Source organism: Falco rusticolus, chromosome 1, assembly GCF_015220075.1.
Source record: "Falco rusticolus isolate bFalRus1 chromosome 1, bFalRus1.pri, whole genome shotgun sequence".
NCBI classification, from domain to species: Eukaryota; Metazoa; Chordata; class Aves; order Falconiformes; family Falconidae; genus Falco; species Falco rusticolus.
In genome coordinates, this window is record NC_051187.1 from 4,539,360 (window position 1) to 4,557,968 (window position 18,609).

The 18,609-nt window shown below is 45.5% G+C and overlaps 1 protein-coding gene across 5 annotated transcripts in view; it reads right to left on the reverse strand.

Moving 5' to 3' along the window:
• The window catches only part of RHBDL3 (rhomboid like 3), a 74,369-nt gene that overhangs the window by 44,058 nt on the left and 11,702 nt on the right, over positions 1–18,609 (reverse strand). For 2 of the 5 annotated variants that reach the window (XM_037405937.1, XM_037405958.1), the window contains one exon: positions 6,708–6,791. The exons of the other annotated variants lie outside the window; for them this stretch is intronic. In XM_037405937.1, the coding sequence (XP_037261834.1) occupies positions 6,708–6,791 (84 nt within the window). The remainder of the gene's footprint in view (positions 1–6,707; positions 6,792–18,609) is intronic. 5 annotated transcript variants of the gene reach the window in all.

Below are 18,609 nucleotides of genomic sequence, written 5' to 3' on the forward strand. Positions count from 1 at the left end.
TTAACAGTTAAAACCTTTTCTTGAATCCTTAGGCAGGAGGTTTAATACTTCCCAGATCTGCTTGTCAGCACTGGCCCAGATATTGTTGTATGTACAAATGCCCAATCTCTTGCTCTCCCTTTTGAATTCCTGTAGTTTTTAGGGCTCCACAACCTCTGCGGCAATAAGTTCTGCAGCCTAATTAAAATAAAACCCACTTTTGTTCTTGATGGTATAAGGCATTAAATACCAAAAGCTGAAAATAGCAATATCCATACTACCAAGACACATGATATTTTCATTTATCACCATATAATTACTGTTTATATCTTTTTAGTCATGTCTTATTGGAGAATCTCAAAATCCTGTATCGATATTAATTACATCTCTCAGGGTTTCTACATTGTGAGGGGTCATAATGTGTAAGCCACTCATCCAGAGCTGAAATGCAATACACTCTGGGGGGGATGCTGCATTTATTTGGGCTACGTAACTCAATAGAAGGCATAGCATGCACAGTCAACCTCACAGCCAGGAGACAGACAGGCTATAATCACTATTGCTACAATAAAAATAAAATAAAATAATAAAATAAAAATAACAGAAAATAAAACAAAACCCAACACACAGCAGTCAGAACAGCTGCTCAGCTGGGGCTGTATTTCATGTCAAGTTGCTGCAGTCAGGTCGCTGCTTACCCCTAGGTTAACTAAACCTACACAAGCATTTCCTTAAAATTCACTGCTATTGACAATGCCTCCTGTCACAGCAGCGTCTCTGCTGGTATAGATGAGGCAGACAAGTCTTCTCATTCAAAACAGGGTTTTGGTCTGATATTCTCTGGAAAAAGTAGCATAGTTGATACAAGTGCAAAAGAGTCAGGAGTAGTTGGAATGTTTCTGTTCTATATATGGACAAAAGCCCAATGAATTATCTCTATTACAGAATAACAATACACTTTCTGTCCCAGCAGTAACTCTGAAGAATGCTACACTGCAGTTGCTAAAGTTAGATAGTTTTGAATCAGCAGGCCAAGGTAATTTTCATCAAAAAGATTTTTAAAAGCCAGTATTAATATTGATTTCCTGCAAGTCTGGGAGCACTGGAGGAACATCAAGATCTGCTTTTTACCTTTCTTCCAGCTTCAAATCAGCAATTCAGCCCTTCCAACCATGGCTCCAACACTTGTGTCCAAACATGGCAACAGGCATGCACACCACTCCCAAAACTGCAGGGCTGTGACAAGAATTTAATGGAACAAAGCAGGTCTGTTGGACTAATAGCAACCCACAGCAAATTAACAAATTACTGATATTGAGCAATGCATAACTGAAGAAGGACTGGTCTGATACCAGTCAGAATAAACGACAGAAAACAGATTATGTTCAGCTGATATTATCTGGATGAGAATACAAACTTGGTGCAGATCGTAAGGCAAGATTGCTGGTACAACTGATTTCTGCAGGGCATCTGACATCACCAGACAACCCTGTGTTTGAAAACTTACTGTGACACAAATTCTGGCTGTCACACATTCAACATGCTAAAGTCTGGCTGTTTGACAGGTCTCAAAAATAAAACTAAGATAGACAGCTAACATCACATGGAGATACCACTAACAGAGTCCCATGAGAATTCATTCTTGCCCCTACAGAATTATCATTAGTAACTTAGGAGAAAGCATAAGTCTGCATCATGCTCAGATGAGCTAAAGCAGCAAGTTACTAAGCATAAGCTGGGTCTTTTAGTAAAGCTGGGTGCTTGAAAACAATACATATTACAGTAAAAACAAATAGAAAGCCATATGGCCAGGAGCCAAGAATGCCAGCCAGCTTACAGGATGGGGAATGCCATCTTCAGCAGCAGCCACTCCGGGGGAGAAAAAAAAAAGCTAAAAAGCTTTGCTTGTTATGCTGAGCGCTCTCAAGGTAACACTGCCTTCAATAAAGGAAACATGACCCCAGGTTTGTAAATGAGGTGACATTACCTCTTTGTTTGGCACTTTGTTGCTGGTATAGTCTGACTGGCTCCACTAACAGGCTCAACTCATTAGTTTACTACAGGGAATGTTAAGCAATGACTTGATCACTGTCCAGAAGAAGACAAAGGGGACAGAAATTTGGCAGTAGAGGATTCTCCGCTATGACAAAGGTATAATCACATTTAGGGGCTAGAGGTCAAAGCTCGGCAGCTTTCGATTAGAGTTAGTTGATTATTTTTCCTATTAACAAAAGAAATGCCTCACTAACTTCACCAAAAGTTTTATGACTGAAATGCAAGTTTTCCTAGGAGATGAGGTATGGCCAATGTCAAGCAGACCACTCAGAAAGTGTTCTGGTCTTCATTATTAGAGACTGGATGATCCCAACAGTTCCCTTCTGACCTGACTGCAAATTATTAGTGCTCAGAAAAACTGCCGTAACAGCCAAACAGATGCATTTAAAGCCCCAACTAACAACTGCCATAACACATGTATAACCAGAATAACCCACCTATACTAGAATTCAAGCCATGCTTCTGGTTAGAACAACCACAGATCAAAACTGTTACTAAGCAGACTGGGAAACATATTTAACTCGTACTGATTTTACATCTGGCTTTGCCCAGTCATGGGGACTGGAAGCTACCAAAGAAGCTCCTTTGCTTTCCAAGCTAAGCTGGAGCAGAAGATAACATCAGCCTTGTGAAGAGGAGACAGAGGTATGTCATGATTCCCTGCAATGCCTTGTAGGTACCTGGCATTACACTGCAACAACATAAGCATCTCTGAAGTACTCCAGACAGGCTGGTTCCAAATGGAGCCCAGAGCTGAGAGTATTAATTATTACTCTAACTTCTATAATTTAAACACTTGAGAACAAGCAATCCTGGCTTGCATCTTTCCAGGGTGATCACAGTGGTTACAACCATAGTAAGGAGCCAGACTGCTGGAAGCTGTGGTGGTTCACATTGTTTCTTAGGAGACGTATCGAAACCATTGACAAGTCCTCACAGCGCCTGGCCCTGCCCAAGCCGTATCAGGGGCTCCTCACTGCCTCAGGAGACAGCAGCGGATACTCCCTTCACAGCCTCCCACACAACAGAGTGCTTGCCCTGTCAGTCAAACCTGCACTCACTCGCAGAACCCCTTCTCCTTGCCTGCCTCCACCTCATTTCTGCCTCCTTTACTGAACTAACCAGATTTCTCATGTGTACAGGGCTCACGTACAGTTTAACGAGCACCTGCTTCCTCTGACAAGCCTGTCCACTCTTCCCAAGCTCTAATATTCCCCTTTGACTTGAACAGACTGGCTTGAATGCAGTTTAACAGTTCAAAGCTGAAGCCCCCCACGGGCACCCACAGGCAAGCAGACCTCCCACATGGCTTTCCTGCCACGCCACAGCACAGAGACACAGAGACCTGCTCCTTCAATAGGAGCACATTGCCGGCATGGGTGTGAGCTCTAGGGGACCAGGTGCACAGCAGGCTGGGGGGATCTTTGGCAGAGGCCTGTGGTCCGTATTTGCCATGTCTGCATCACCGGCACAGGGTTGCGGCTGCATTGAGACTTAGTAAAAACAAGCCCTGGCTACTGCAATTCACAGGCTCTATTTCCTGGGTAACGCTCAAAACACACATTCAAGCACAGAGATGGTCTTCCAAAACTGATACGATCCCAATGCAGACAATTAGAATAAAGAAGCAGAGAGGGCAGAGGCAACAATCATAAGGAGAGAGCCAGCAAAATTAAGAGAAATGCATATTACACTCCTCAGGAAGGAGGAGCTCAAAACAACAATCCAAAGAGTTGCCTGGGAGCTACAACCACTGCAAACAAAGGGAAAACAAGCTAGGAGGGAGAGAGAAAGGCCAGACTGAAAAGGAGGGTTTAGGAAATGGCAATACTCTTCCTGTACATGCATCAGCCTGCATCTCTGGGAAGCGGGAAGAGCCGGGAAGGGGCAGGGGTGGGGGGGGCATGGAACTTCTCACCTGCAGGGTAACTAGAGAGACAAATCCACCCAAAGCAATCCCACCAGGCTTCCACTAGGGATTAATTAGACCATCAACTGGGGCCAGCTTCTAGCAGAGCATCCTCAGGGAGCATGCTGCAGACTGCTGTGCTTCAGATGGCCACGGCGAAGGGAGTGCAAAGGCACAAAAGGAGGACTGTGGAAGGGGCAGGAGGGGAGGGCAGCCCAGCCTGGCTGAGAGGAAGCCCAGATGAATGGAGAAAGGCAAGCAGGGAGGTGAATGAGCAAGAGGTGATGAATGGTAGGGAGGGCATGGAAGTTTTACACAGGGCAGAGAGCAAAGACAGACCTGAATGGGGAAGACTGAAAGATGCCGCTTGAATGGAAGGGGAAAGAAGGAAGAGAAATGAGGCAGAGATTGAGCTGAGCAGCACAAAATTAAATAGTCCAGGCAGAATAGCTTCCCACATGGACTTGTAAGGCCTAGAGAGAGAGACAAGTAACACAGCATGAACTTTAATCCCAGAGCAGAAAAGCTGCCTGAAGCAGTGTTACCATCATCAATCCCTGTATAATCCCTCCACGACCAGGCACCTTCTTTGCTCCCAGTCAACAAATTCTCATGAACCCAGAGCAAACCGAACAGCAGCCACCAAAGGGCAGACGGCCCCCATCAAAGGGAGTCATAGCAAAACTGAGCAAGTGACATGGAAACAGCTGATGGGATAAAGCACCAAGATAATTAAAAGCAGCAGCCCTAGAGACTCAAGTGTAACACTACCCTAAAGGTGGGACAAGATGCAGTTTATATGTATGACATAGGAACATTGTTTACTGTCAGTGTTATTTACAGGGCTTTCCTCCCATTTCTAAAGCCAAGATAAGGTTTTTTTCCAAAACATAACTTTTCCAAGCAAAAACTTGGACATTTCAGTCATGCCAAGACTTTCCTGTGAATTTGCCTTAGTTTTGAACATTGATCGTTCAGAAGTTTCCTTGGATTCTACAAGGCCAAAACACTAGGCATTACTATTTTCAAAATGTTTGATAAGAAAATTGCCATTTATGTTTATGTTCAGAGTGCCCAGATGGTTTGGCTCAAGTCAAATTAAATATTTTGCTCGAAGAGCAACAAAAAGCAGTTTTCCCAATCTTTTGTGGAATTGCAAATGAAACTCTACGTATCATTTTTCACCCACCTCCACCATTTTCACAGCTAGGGAAAATAAACTGTTTAGGAAGGACACTTCTTATTACTTGAACCTCAGTGGCAGACACAAACTCCCAACCCTTTTGCGTCTGCAGGTTTAGATAGGCCAAGGTATCTGTTATCCTCCTAGGTCTATCAGTCACCTCCTACATGATCCTGTGCCAAATCTAATTTTCCCAACTGCAAAGCAAAAGATACAGTGTCTAAAAGGGAGAGCATAAAGCCTTAAATCATAGCCCTTTTCTTCATGCTCAGAACTATCTTTCATATTTGTCAAGAACAACCATTTAAAAGCTAAATCAGTGTCTGGAGCTCATGTTTAACTTGCTCATAAATAGACTCCACTGTCACACAGTGGAGATGAGAGGTCATAGAAATCCAATGGAAGGTAGGACACAGCCCTCAAAACCAAACACAATGGAAAGGAAAACAAATCTAAATCTAAGACTTGACTCTACTTTGCCTTTTCAACACATCAGGGAAATCAAACATACAAAACTGACTTTTAAAGTGTTGCTAGAGGAACTGCAAGGGGTCCATCTGTGCCCCAACTTGAGACTCTGGTTCTGGCCCCTTCTTTTTTGATGTTTCTTGCACCAAGCAAACATAACAATATCAATGCAGTTTATTTCAGGCAAAAAATGTGAGCATCCTGGAGTCAGAGCACAAGCAGCAACTCATCTGAGAAAAGACATGAGGATTTCTCCACACACACTCCACCCCAAAGAAATAGCAAAGGAATTCCTGAGAAATCTGGGCTGGATCGTCAATCCCTTTCACAGAGGTCCAAAAATACCAAATTTCTGTCCTATATTTGACTGTTAGAATCAGGTCTCTAGCACAGTGCATTTTGAAATGGCAGTTTGTGCTCATTATGATTCACAGTGGTACCTCCTCACAAAGAGCTCCACTTTATAACTGGGAACCCAAGGCAGAGAGGCAAAGTAATTCACCCAAGGATGCAAGAGGCTTAAAATACTACCGTAGCTGAGATGTACTCCAGCCGCCTCCATGAAGCACTCCTACATTGCTACCTAATGACTGACCAGTAAAAACTGAAAATTGCCAAATACTGGAGGGAAGATTTTTAAGGAGGGATTAGGATAGAGTAATGGTCAAAGCACCTCCAGGAAGTACGCTAAGCTTGGTGACACCCACAAGCAACAACAACACCTGTCCGAGTGTGCAGGTCTCTCCTGGAAGCAGCAGGGAGATGAAGGGAAGGATACACATTTGCACAGGCATATGCACACATACAGCAGCAGCAGAGGGACAGTAAAGGTCTCCAGAAAGGCTGTTCTGCTGCTCTGCCAAAGCTGACAAGCTTGAACGTTGCAACTTCATAGGCCAGTTGAGCCCATGAAGAACCATTACTGCAAATAGTGTCTTGCTTTTCCATCTGCCAGCATGGGTACAGCCAGATCACGTTACGTATGGCACTGGGGGGGGAAGGGAAAGAGAATATGAATAATTCTCAATTCAGTGAGCCTGAGCTGTGCAGCTGCTGCAGTGCAAGCACTAGCCCTAACAGCACTAGCTACTGCTTTGGGTCAAGAGATCATACCATTTCAGCTCGCTTCCTGACTTGTGCTTCATCCCAGCTGCTTTCCTCTCCCTTTAGAGCCTGCCTGCAGGAACAGCTAGCTCTCTGGAAGAAATCCAAACACAAGGAGGAGAGGTTACATGTGCCTGAGGAAGTGACAACACAAGGCAGGTCACTGCTTAGTCTAAAAGCATTCAAGCAGGGTGAACACCTACTAAAAATAAATACATCAATATATAAATACACACATACACACTATAGAGGAGAAGGATTTACTCAGATGGGACAGCCAGGAGCTCAGGCATGCTTGGGATCCCTTGAATCTGTATCTCTGGGAAACTGGCAGCTATTACAACTGTATCAGACAGACTTGTGCTGCCAGCAGCTGGGAGTTGACAAGTCACCCTCCCACCAGGAAGGGCTGCTGTAGCACCCATGCTGTTAGGGACCAAAACTGTCAACCCCTCCCCAACCTACACCCAGCCTGGGAACTCTATTTCTTTCTGCTCACCAAATCGAAGTGTCCCATATCAGACAGCCAAGGCAAAGCCAGTACCACAGGCTGGTCAATCTTCTTATGCAAATGAACCCAGGGTAATTGGGACAGTTACAATGAGTCCCTGACAATGTTTGCCTTTATGCATACCAGTGGTAAATATAGCCTGAGCTGCTTTCTAAGGATGGGGGGGGGGGGCGAGGGGAGAGATGCGCTGAGGGCCAGCATCTCAGAGGGGTGATTTAAACACAAGAATGCTCTCAGAAGTGTGGACCTGATGGACAAGGAAGGAGGCAGGTGCTGCAAATTAAAAGTCACTGGCTGGAAGCCTCAAAAATATTCAGGGAAGCATAGCCAGTGTGGCAGGTCCGTGGAGCTGTTCCTCCACATCTCAACCTTCATTCCACAGCCAAAAAACTTGCACAGCATTCATCCAGCTAAGGATCTCAGCCCACAGGATTCGGACACCCAGGAAGAGCTCCCACCAGAGCCAAGACCGGACATAGCACAAACACCCCACCCGGAGCAATCGCTGACAGCCTCCAGGCTGCAAGGGCACAGTGGCTGGCTCTGGCTCAGTCGCTCCTGCACGGACTACTTTGCCTCTTGGTTATCTCAGCACGCTTCAGCCCCATGAATCTCATATATATGCTCTACTTTTGTTGTAGCCCTCCAGGGCCCATGCAGCAGCCGTGGAAGAAGCCTAAACAAAAAAGCAATCACCCCCTGAAATCCCATCATGCAAACAAGACTCTTCCCACCCATTGCCACAAGGATTGAATGGAGCAGGACTGAACACCCCCCGCCCACCCCTGCCTGGTGGTCTTTTTGTCTCGTGACCTTCCCCACACAAACACAACCCCACAACAATCAGACAGGCAACATAATGCGCCAGCGCCGGCTTTCCCAGCCCTTCAAGGCAAGCTGGGGAGGAAAGGGGGGAGAGCTGGGGAGAGCTGAAAGGATCTGAGGATGAAGAACAGACAGGATGGGCAAGGAAATACCAAGCACTGTTTTAATTTCTACTTGTCCCACAGGCCAGGATAAAAATAGTTTTAATGGAAGAAACTAAATGTTATCTCAAATGTCTTAAAGGGACATGGGAATACCAGCCAGTGGGATTTTCATAGTACAAGAAAAGAAAAAAAAAATCTAACAATGCTTCTAAACCCTGTGAACATCTTTTAACATTCCCTTCAAGAAGCCCACAAAATTGAGCCCTTTGGTGTGAACTCTGCTGGTTTTACTTGGCTATCTTTGAGATTTAAGAGTCTGAGATGGATTAGATATAAAGGTTTTTCCTTTAGACTGGAAAAAGACTTCTTCTGCAACAGCTGTAGACAGCATAACACACATGGAAACCCTCCCTGGTGTGATAGATCCAAGCACGGAAAGTTTCTGCCAGTCTGTTCCAACGCGGCAAAAAAGGGAGTCAGCACCTGTGCTACTGACAGCAAGGAGTAAACGCACCTCCAGGCCCCAGATTGTCCTTGCAAGGTAACAGATACCCTTTGGTTACTGCAGGACACATACCAGCTTTGGAAAAGAGCAACAAAGGTCTCCAAGGACTTGTTAGGAGCAGATCAGGAGAGTCACAAGGTAAGAGGACACTCATACCTTCTGAAATGCCAAGGGATTCTCCCCTGCTCCTCATGCACGTACAGGAGAAAATACAGACTCCACAGGAAAGAAAACCAAATAACACAAAAAGAAATATGATCTCCCAGGGCCTGGATTTAGCAAGTTTAGCAGGGCCCTCGGCTACGCTCCTGGGCACTGGAAATACATGCTAAGTACCTTTACAAGGAAAGGAGGCAGTGCTTTTTGCCAAAAGCTGAGATCTGTGTCCCATGAAATCCTGGCAGCAGCTGAGGCAGTAACAGAAAGCAAAGCTACGGCAAAGCACTTGTGTGATTTACAGACACATTTGCCACCTAAGGAGAATGATACAGTAAGAAATGACATCTCAACTCCTACTGCCAGCACCCCCCACAAAGCTTTTATCCTTATCCACATCCTTGATTAAAGCACTGCAATTGCACAGTGGAAACCACCTGAGGAGCCAGGTATGAAATCGCCTCCATGGGGTGGTGCAGCTGATGTAAAGAGACAGAAAAACTTGACAAAGGCCACATGCAGCAGCTGGGTGCTGGAGGCCTCTTCCAAATTCAGCATGCAGTGCCCCGGGCCACATCTGGCCAGCTGGCCCTGCTGAGGGGGCATGGAGCTGCAACTGACTCTTGCCTATGTCCTGACATGAACTGGAGTAACTGGAAGAGCAGCAGCACTGAGCCTGCACACAACTGGCAAGCTTCCCACAGCAGGGATACTGTCTCCTGTCAATCCACTCCAGCCTTAATCCTCTGTGTAAAGATCCCATCAGCACCGTGCTAAGGGGCAATCTTTCAAGCCAGATGCTAACAATTAACAATAGCAAAGATGATGGAGGAAGGGACAGATGGAGAACAGATATAACCAGGCTCTGCTGAGCGCACTGAGTGACTTGGAGGAGCTGGACAGGGTATGTACAGGCAAGATTTTTAGCCTTGCTCAGCCCTGCAGTGAAGTACTACACCTAAGCATGCATGGGACAGCAAATCTTTGCACCCCCTGTGACAGATGCACTTGCTGCTTGTTCTCACTAGAAAGGAAGCAGCTGTGGCCTAGCTGTGAAGCTGCTTCGGGCTCTGCAGTATTCTGTCGCATGTAGGATAAGCACAAACCTGCTGTTGATTTGAGGATTTGCACCCCAAGTCCAGGTATATCCCCAGCATGGAGGGTAAACTAAAGTTTTTACTCCAGTCACTCCACGGAGAAAGATTTCAGCAGAATCCCTCTTCGGAAACGAAACTGCTTGGGCAATAGCAGAATTTTCAGCACAGTTACCCTGTAAGCTAGCAAAATAACTGTGTTAACTGGAAGCTGGCCATCAGGCTCTCCACCTGTCAACCAAGGGAGGCAACACAGCTAGAAAGCAAGCCAGTCCAGCTCCCATAGCTGTCACACTCCTCTCTTAGCACTTCTATGCTAGAAAATCTCACCACATAGACAAATGTTTGTTGTAGCAAGTGGGGAACTACAATAGACCAGGATGCTTAGTTGAGATTAATTCCTGTCCTATTGCATAAAATAATTGATTTTACTTTACATTAGTCTTTATTATGGCAATGAAAATTATATGGCCATTTTAATTGATGAGTATTGCTTGCTCCACTTCTCACCTCTACAGAGTCTGGAGGCAGCTAAAGCAAAAATTATTTCAGAAACTGCCAGCTAGTGCCACCAGAAGAAGCAGGCCCTGGTGAACAGTTTCTTCATTCACTCTTCCCATGCCTTGTAGACCTGGTCTCAGATAAGCTGAATGAGAATCCCTCCTACACTACAGAAATGGGACAGCCTAGACAACTTTGATCTGTGGTAGGGGACTGATGGGGAAGGGGGGAAATTCCTTGAGGTCTTTTCAGCCCTACACATCTTACCATTCCTTCACACTTGAGCCACGTAAGCTGGCTGCAGAACTGTGTGCTGCATCCAAGCCCAAGTAAAGCAGGGCAGAGCTCTGACACAGAGCTGCTGGTTAAAGGGGCCTGGCCAAAGCGTCCACAGCTTTCCACAGCCCCAAAAAGTTACCGATACCCAAAGATGTCAAATACCTTCATCTACTACTGAATTCACCAACTTGAGATAAGACTCTCAAGAACCCTGGGCACTGACTATTTGAGAGACCAAGTCTCCAGAAGAAAAGCAGCTGGGTTTTGCTTGCATACTTGCCTGATGACCTTCAAGCAAATGCAGCAGCTTTTTTACAAGTTGAAAGATGGGCTTGTACCAACCCATAGCAGACTGCAAGTCCCTGCAATCACAACTAGCTAGCTTCAGAGCCAAGACACCATCACCAAGCACCCTTACTTCCCTCTAGGGGACTGGGGTTTTTTTCAGACACTATAGTGTGGGGAAGAAGTGCCATGAAAGTGCCACCCATAGCCACAGCCATCCCACACTGGTACTTCACCCTGGTTCTATCCCTGCTGCCCACCCAGCAAATCTGGTTGTTTCAATCACCTTCTCAGAAACATACCAAACCATGGTCATTTCCTCAGGCTGCAAAATGGAGACACTGTTCAGTCGAACCCTGGCATACATTTCTATGGGAACAGATTAGTCAGAGATGGATGCAGTACCCACGGAGCTGTACATTATTACAGTAATGATAGATGTTCCACAGCCAAACTCTGCTGCATTGATATCACGAGTATATAGAGACACTGTGGCAAAGGAAGACACTAGCAAAGAATTTCTTCCCTGGCATGAAAGATGTTGACTGTTAGCAAGGCTTGTATCCAGCACTTCACCTTAGAAAAAAGCAAACCATAGAAGCTTCAGGGAAAAAAAGATCATTTGAGCCTGGATGTTCCTTTCTCCTTGGCACAACTTTATGGCACATATCACAATATTCTCCATGCATATTTGCTACTGCCCCTTCAGCCCAGGCTTGCATAGTGATGAAGAGCTGAAGAATTTGCCTCACAGTGCTGAAGGAAAAAGCAAGAAGTGCCAATGTTTTCAGAGTGCAGACTCTCAGTATCTGAGGGATCATCATGACTTCACGTGCTTGAAAAATGAAATTTCTCACACAAATGCTCCACCATGGAAGGGGTGCACGTTGTGTGAGCCTCCTTTAATAAAACTCTCAGCAAACGAAACTGAGTATTTATATATCTACATGCTTAAAGAAGCACTGTAAAATTAAAATCGGGAAGTCTTTACCCGTCTGAGATCAGTAATGAAATTAGCATGAGGCCCAGAGGAAGCAAATGAGGCCCTTTCAGAGGAGCCAGGATTTCATCTTGTGTTTAAAACCCCACAGTGGCAGATCTGTATTTATTTTAATGACCCACCAAATCCTTTTAGTCCTTTACATCCCTTCATGAAAGCCTAATAATGAAAAATTATCTACTAAAACTTGGCTTTTCCTGAAAAATAGTATCTGAACAGATCTCCAAAGACAGATTATTTCTGTGGGCACAGTGAATTTGGACTGCAGTGCTTTGTTTTCAGATATCGTTGCATTTCACATTTTCACAGCTTCCTTGGAATAACATTTGATACAGGAAAACTGTAAGTGATACTCAGACAAAAGAATAGCCAACCCTCTGAAACCACAGGGCCTCTCCATTTGTATTGCTTTTGTAACAAATATAGCCTGAGCCACAGAATTCCAAGTAAGAGATCCTCAGGCAACTTAAAAATTCAGGCAAACCATTGCCATGCAACATGAAATGCATTCATTTTTATGAGCATCAAATTCCACCTATTAATGGATCAGTCATCCTCTGCAGATACCAATTTACATATCCAGCCTGCAAGCTGCTGAGGGGCCAGTGGACACGAAATACATGAATACATTAAATCTGACAAAGGAAACTAATGTCCATCATAATTCAACTTAATGATTACATTTTCTTTACAAGCAGCAGCCGAGTCCATGCCCAACAACCACACACCCCGTAAAGGCACCCCAGATGCAACAAAGCACTGAAACCTCTGCTTAAAGACTGCAACTGTGATGCACACGGTGTTCATAAATGAATCACATTCAAGCCCTGTGCAAAGAGGGAATTCCTTGGAGTTACATTTTCACCAAGTCACTAAAACCCACGCTGTTGTACATGGACTAGATTCAAAGGCTTGATCCTCACTATGAAAGACAGTTTATCTGAACATACATTAAAACCCCAGAACAATTTTTCAGCCCTTTTGCCAAGCCAGGCAGTATTACCAGCTTTAATGTAACAGCACTTTTGATCTTGTAACAGCTAGAGTAGTGCTAGTACATCCATTATTCCTCCTGGAACAGAGCTGTGCTCAGCTATCACACCTACAATTCACTCTTTTTGTGCACAGCTACCTAGAAACAGATGTAAGAGGGCACTTCTCAGCAGCATGTACCCCTTCTATCAACCCAGGGAGGTGAATGACCCTCTCCAGGGCCCAATCCAGAACCAATTACAGCTATGGCAAGGAGAAAGGCTTCTATTTTAAGCTTGTTGAAGAGAAAACTGGGTGCTTCAGACAGAAGGATGGACATGGGCGAAAGTCTCCTGGAAACTGGTTCTTCTTTTTCTCAATTGGGCACCATGCAGGTAGACAGCAGCGTGAGGAATGAGGGGCAATCCCACAATCAAATGGGTTCCATTCCCTTTTTTTTAGGTCTGGAGCAGCCTGTCCCCCATTATAACAGGATATGATCACTGATCTCCTTATTCCATGTTGCCACCTGCAAAACTAAATGAACTGACACTGGAGAATGAACTTTGAAGTCCTTGAAGAGCAAGGGCTATTGCAGTGCTGAATAAGGCCAGTTCCCTACAGCCCACAGCTACTGCAGTGATATAAGAAAAAACCCTGAGATGCAGAAGTATCAGGCCCTGAAGGAAACTAAAAAGCTCAGAGAAAAGATGAAAGAAACTGAACATGGAAATTGCTTTGAACATTTACTGAGCAGAAATCCTTCCCAAAAGCAACAAAATGGCAGTTAGCAATCAGGGACTCTTGGTCTGCCATCCAGGCTGTTAGGCAAGACCCCACACCTCCCAAGAGATCTCACTGCAGGGCTTACTCTGAACTATCTCACAGGCATCTGCTACAGCAATTTTTCAGAAAGGGAGGGCAGGAGCTGTTAGCTGAGCAGTGGGAAAGAAGCAAACACCACTTATTTATTCACAGGTCTTCTTGCTACTCTTAACTTGTTGCATGCAGTTAAGTACCTGTTTAAGAAAAAAACAGGAACAGCAGCAAAACCGCTCCCCTGCAGCTAATCCAATTAAAACACAGGATAAAGTTGTAGAGGTTAATCAGATCTGAGCCATTGGGTCTCTCTCTGCTGTTGCTTAGTGACTTATCTGGTGAGCCACACCAGTGAGATGAAGGCCAGGCAGAAACACCAATTGTCTAGGTAGCCCCAGGAGACAAGTGCTGCTCCCCTTCTGCATCAGGCAGAAAAGAGAGGAGCACACTGACAGGCGGTGCTGTGTGTGGTCCGCTGGGCTCAGAGTTTGGCGGTCCCATTAAGCCTCATTAGGTGCCAGGATGCTGTGACCGATGGGCTGCCTTAGACAGTTCTTACAGGCAAAGACCAAGGCTATGTCAGCAGGGTGCTGCCAGGTTGGTAACCAGGATAGAAATTTACTCAGCAAAGAAAAATTCTGCCCATACAATTGCAGGGAACTCCTCTTGTGTTTCATTAGCTGCAACTCTCCGCTTACCAAGGCTGCAGCAGGGTGGGGGGGACTGTCCCAGCTCAAGGGGCCACCAGTACAGAAGCCACTTGGACTGTCATGAATAGCCCCTTCAGTGCTGGGAGCCAGAAGAAAGTTGAGCTGGTGTTTGCACTCAAGCAGCTCCGCCAGTGCCAGAGGGACAGGGTTCAGCACTGACTAGGGAACATTGCTCCTGTTACGCCTGAGGCATCCAGCCTACTGCCTAGCCTGGAGTCCAAACCCAAGGCTACCTTGCAAATCTGAGCATGCTGCTTTCCCCAGCTCAAGCTCCCCTATACCCTCAGATTTGCTCTGCCTCTCTCCCTCTTCCTCCCTTAGGGCAAAAAAGGTCTCAACCCTTCTCGCTTAGACAACCGTCTGCAGCCTGGTGGTAACAACTTGCTATCCCCACTGTCCCACCCCTGGGTGCACAGAAGGGAGGATCTCCTCTGAAAGGTGGCTCCCCCTTTGACCCATCAGACTGGACTCAGGCACAGAACAGCACATACAGTGGGGAGGGGAAGAAACTTTCTATATCTGTTTGTTCTGGGCAGGGAGAACAACTGAACCAGAAATTCATCTCTTCTCCTGGACAATACACACCAGATTTTCAGGAGGACAGGTGGAGCAGCGACTCCAGTGGGATGACAGAACCACAGTGACAGCAAGAAGATGATGAAATGGGTGTAAGCAGCATTCTGCCTGTGATGCCAGTCTCTTTGGTTGTCAGACATACTGTTTCAGGCAAATGATTCCTAATCCAGAGAACATCATCTCCCCTCCGGGAGGGGAACAGAGTCCCTTGATACCACCCTACCACACTGGACTGTGCTAGAGTCCTCGGTTAAATTGTTCCTCCACCTCAGTAAATTCTTTGATCCAAGGACAGCAAATGCCACTATTTTTCTGTTTCTCAAAGGAACTAAGATTCATACCCCTAAAAAATCAGAGCTTTTGCTCTTCCTGTAGGAAGTTTTATTCTTCCTTTAAAGACAAGGAGTTTTATAGCAATCAGCCATGAAACTTGTCAGGAGAAAACCCACATTTTATACCCTGAATTTGAAACACAGAACATTTCAGATTAAAAATAGCTCCATTTTTCAGTGTCTGCCAGATCTGGGAGGGAGGTGAAAATCCACAGGGACTTGATTTGATGCGTGAAAAAGCAGAATTCTATAGCAGTGAGTATGCACACACACTTATTTTAGGTCAAATAATAGCTCTGCAATAATACTTTGCTTAGCGGAGAAAACCAAATCTTGGGATAGACCCATGCTAGCTGGTACTCTGGTGCTGAGTACTGTGACAACTCAAGTGCATCCATCAGGAGAGGGGGGACAGACGCTTTAAAATAAATAAATATTTTTTTAAAAAATCTCACTACATCGTAGTTCTTCTGCCTTTAAGGTGGTTTCTCTTTCAAGTTCCAAATTCCTGCTCCTGTATCAGCAATTGTGACAACTATCTTGCCAAGATACCAGATGATCTGTCTGCATGACCCAGGTGTGGGCATAGACCAGGCCAGCATGCAACCTTCCCCCCCAGAACAAGTAGCTCCAGATCAGGCTTCCTCGTTCCCCAGCCGTGTAGTGGGGCAGCAAAGGGACCTGGTACAATATTCAACCTTCCTCCCTTCCCTTCTCAACGGGGGAAGAAAACAGGCCATGCACTGCCTGCAGCTTTCTGAGGAACTGAAGCTCAAGCCTGTGCATCTCAAACGTAGCCAACAACTGCACAGTTACTCCAGAGCACCCTATGTTCTGCAAAAGGGCCAGCTCTGCTCTTTGGGGTGATGAGTTATTAATTAGAAAAATAACAGCCAAGTGGCACCATGCATCCCAGTGAGCAAAGGCTCTACACAATCCTCTGCCACCAGCTAAATGGATAGACCCTAGCAAAGGAGAACAGGAATCATCAGGCGTAGCTTTGACTCTAACGATACCAGCAGTTAAACATCCAGTATTAAGGGCTACTAAGTAATGCAGGAGTTGATGGGACAGAGGGAGGGTTACCTTAGTAATCTGATTAAGGAGAATGGCCAGTCATTCCCTCCCTCCAAACCGGTGTTGGATGACAGAGGCTGGATCATTTATACAATATTGATGTGTGTTGTCATTGGCAAGGAACACAATACCGGGGCACTCAAACATCCCTTCTCTGACGTCACCATCACAACTGGCACGCACAGAGCATCTGCATCACAGGAGCCAGGTCCTGAGCAGGGCTGACTAACTTGCCTGCTAACATCAGAAAAACACCTTGTGTTCCCACTGGGAAAGAGCTTACTCAGCTGCACCTCAGGGGGAACAGCGAGCAGAGAATGACCTCAGAAAAACTATAGTACTCACTACAGACAGAGTCTTTCCTTGAATGAACTGCTTTCGTTTGGGTTGGGTGTGCATAATTCAAGCTGGTTTAGACTACAAGAAACCATCCAATGCAGTTTTGTGTCAAACTTCCACCCACACATCAGCTACATAATTAATAAGGATGAAAGAGCTGGTATTCACATCCTCAGTGATCAGTAGAGCTTGTTATATTCTGTTCAGCTTTAGAAGTCAGCAAAAAACCCATACTTCATGCATTGTACTACATGCTTGGTCATTAAATACAGGCTTATAAGCCCATAAAGTCACTGTTGCTTGCAAGTGTGGAGTAATTTTTTTGCATGAACTAGTTTGTTTTGCAGTAGGCCCAAAAGTTAATTAGTTTTCACAGGTTTATTACTCCACATGGTCAAATAACAGCCTGGAGCTTCCAGTCAGCTGAAACTGCACAAGGTCCAGAAAATTCTCACTGTGCTTTTCAGGACTGTTTACTAGGGCCATAAATCAGCAGCTGGCAAAAGACTTTCTGCCCCAGCTCCTCTTGGCCACTAGTACCAACCATGAAAGATCTTATATATCAATGTGCAGCTCTCAGCTCATGGGCCACAGAGGGAATAAAGCTGGAAGATATTGTTTTATACACATACAACAATTCTTTGGAAGACATTTTGGCTGTCACCACCCTGGGGAAGTTACTCAATGCACCTGTCTTGTTGAAGGGGACTGTGCAGCATTTATATGCCAGCCAGCTTCAGCTGTCACATACAACTATGAAGTTACGCTGCTGCTCTCTCCACCATGAAAGCTGTTTCCCCTTACGCCTGACAGGTAGATAAACTGGCCATTGCACTCATTCATAAAAAGACATGGCTTTGGCCTCTCCAAACACTGCAGAAGGCAATGAATGCAGGCAGGAGGTTCCCATCAGGTGAAAACCACACAAGCTAGCCAGCATACTACAGCTTCTGGAATACAGACTGACTGAAAGGCATTGCAATAGCAAAAATCTCTAGTGCGGATACCCAACACTGGCGAATCCTCTAAAAAAGCCAACGTATGCTCCGGCTCATAGAGCTCTAGAGAAGACAACACTAGAATATTTACCATGCTGAAAGCACAAGAGCAGTCCTGCACACATGCACATAGACACAAGACTTCCATACACAGTTCCCAGGGTTGGCAAGTCCAAGTGTGACAAAGCAAACATGCAGCTCAGTAAAGATTCTTTAGACACTTTATTTAGGTTGAAAGAAAGTTATTCCTCTAGCTATGGTCTCCAGGCACAGCTCAGAGACCAAAAATAGCAGCAACAGGACCATCTCCCCTGCTCTTCACAGCAGTCTCCCCCAAAGGGGCTGCCTAAACGCACAAATCAACGCAAAAGAAACATTGCTCCAAACCCCAAATACTATTGCCAGAGGACACACGAAGGAAAACCGTTGATGCCTTCCCTGCTGACGAGGGGGACAGCTATTCAGACACATAAATCCAGTGATAACAAAACTGTGCAAAAGCAACTCCTCTATTAGCAACCAAGAGGGAGCAGCTGAGGGAAGAGGCAGCAGTTAAAGGAACCACAATAAACACTTTCATTTTCCTCCCCAGTGCAAACAAGAAGGCTAAAAAGCAACAACCTTCCACAGTGGCCACAGCCTGCAGTGAGTAAAGATGCTTAAGGCCTACTTCCCATTATTTCTCAGCATGAAGGTAAGTAAACATGTGAGAGGAGTGGCAAGCAGCCAGTGGAAGGAAGCAAGCATCTGGCTCTGCTTCAGAGCAAGGGGCAGAAACTAAAATCCCCCTCTGGTCTCCAAATCCCTTAGGACACGTACTAGCTCCAG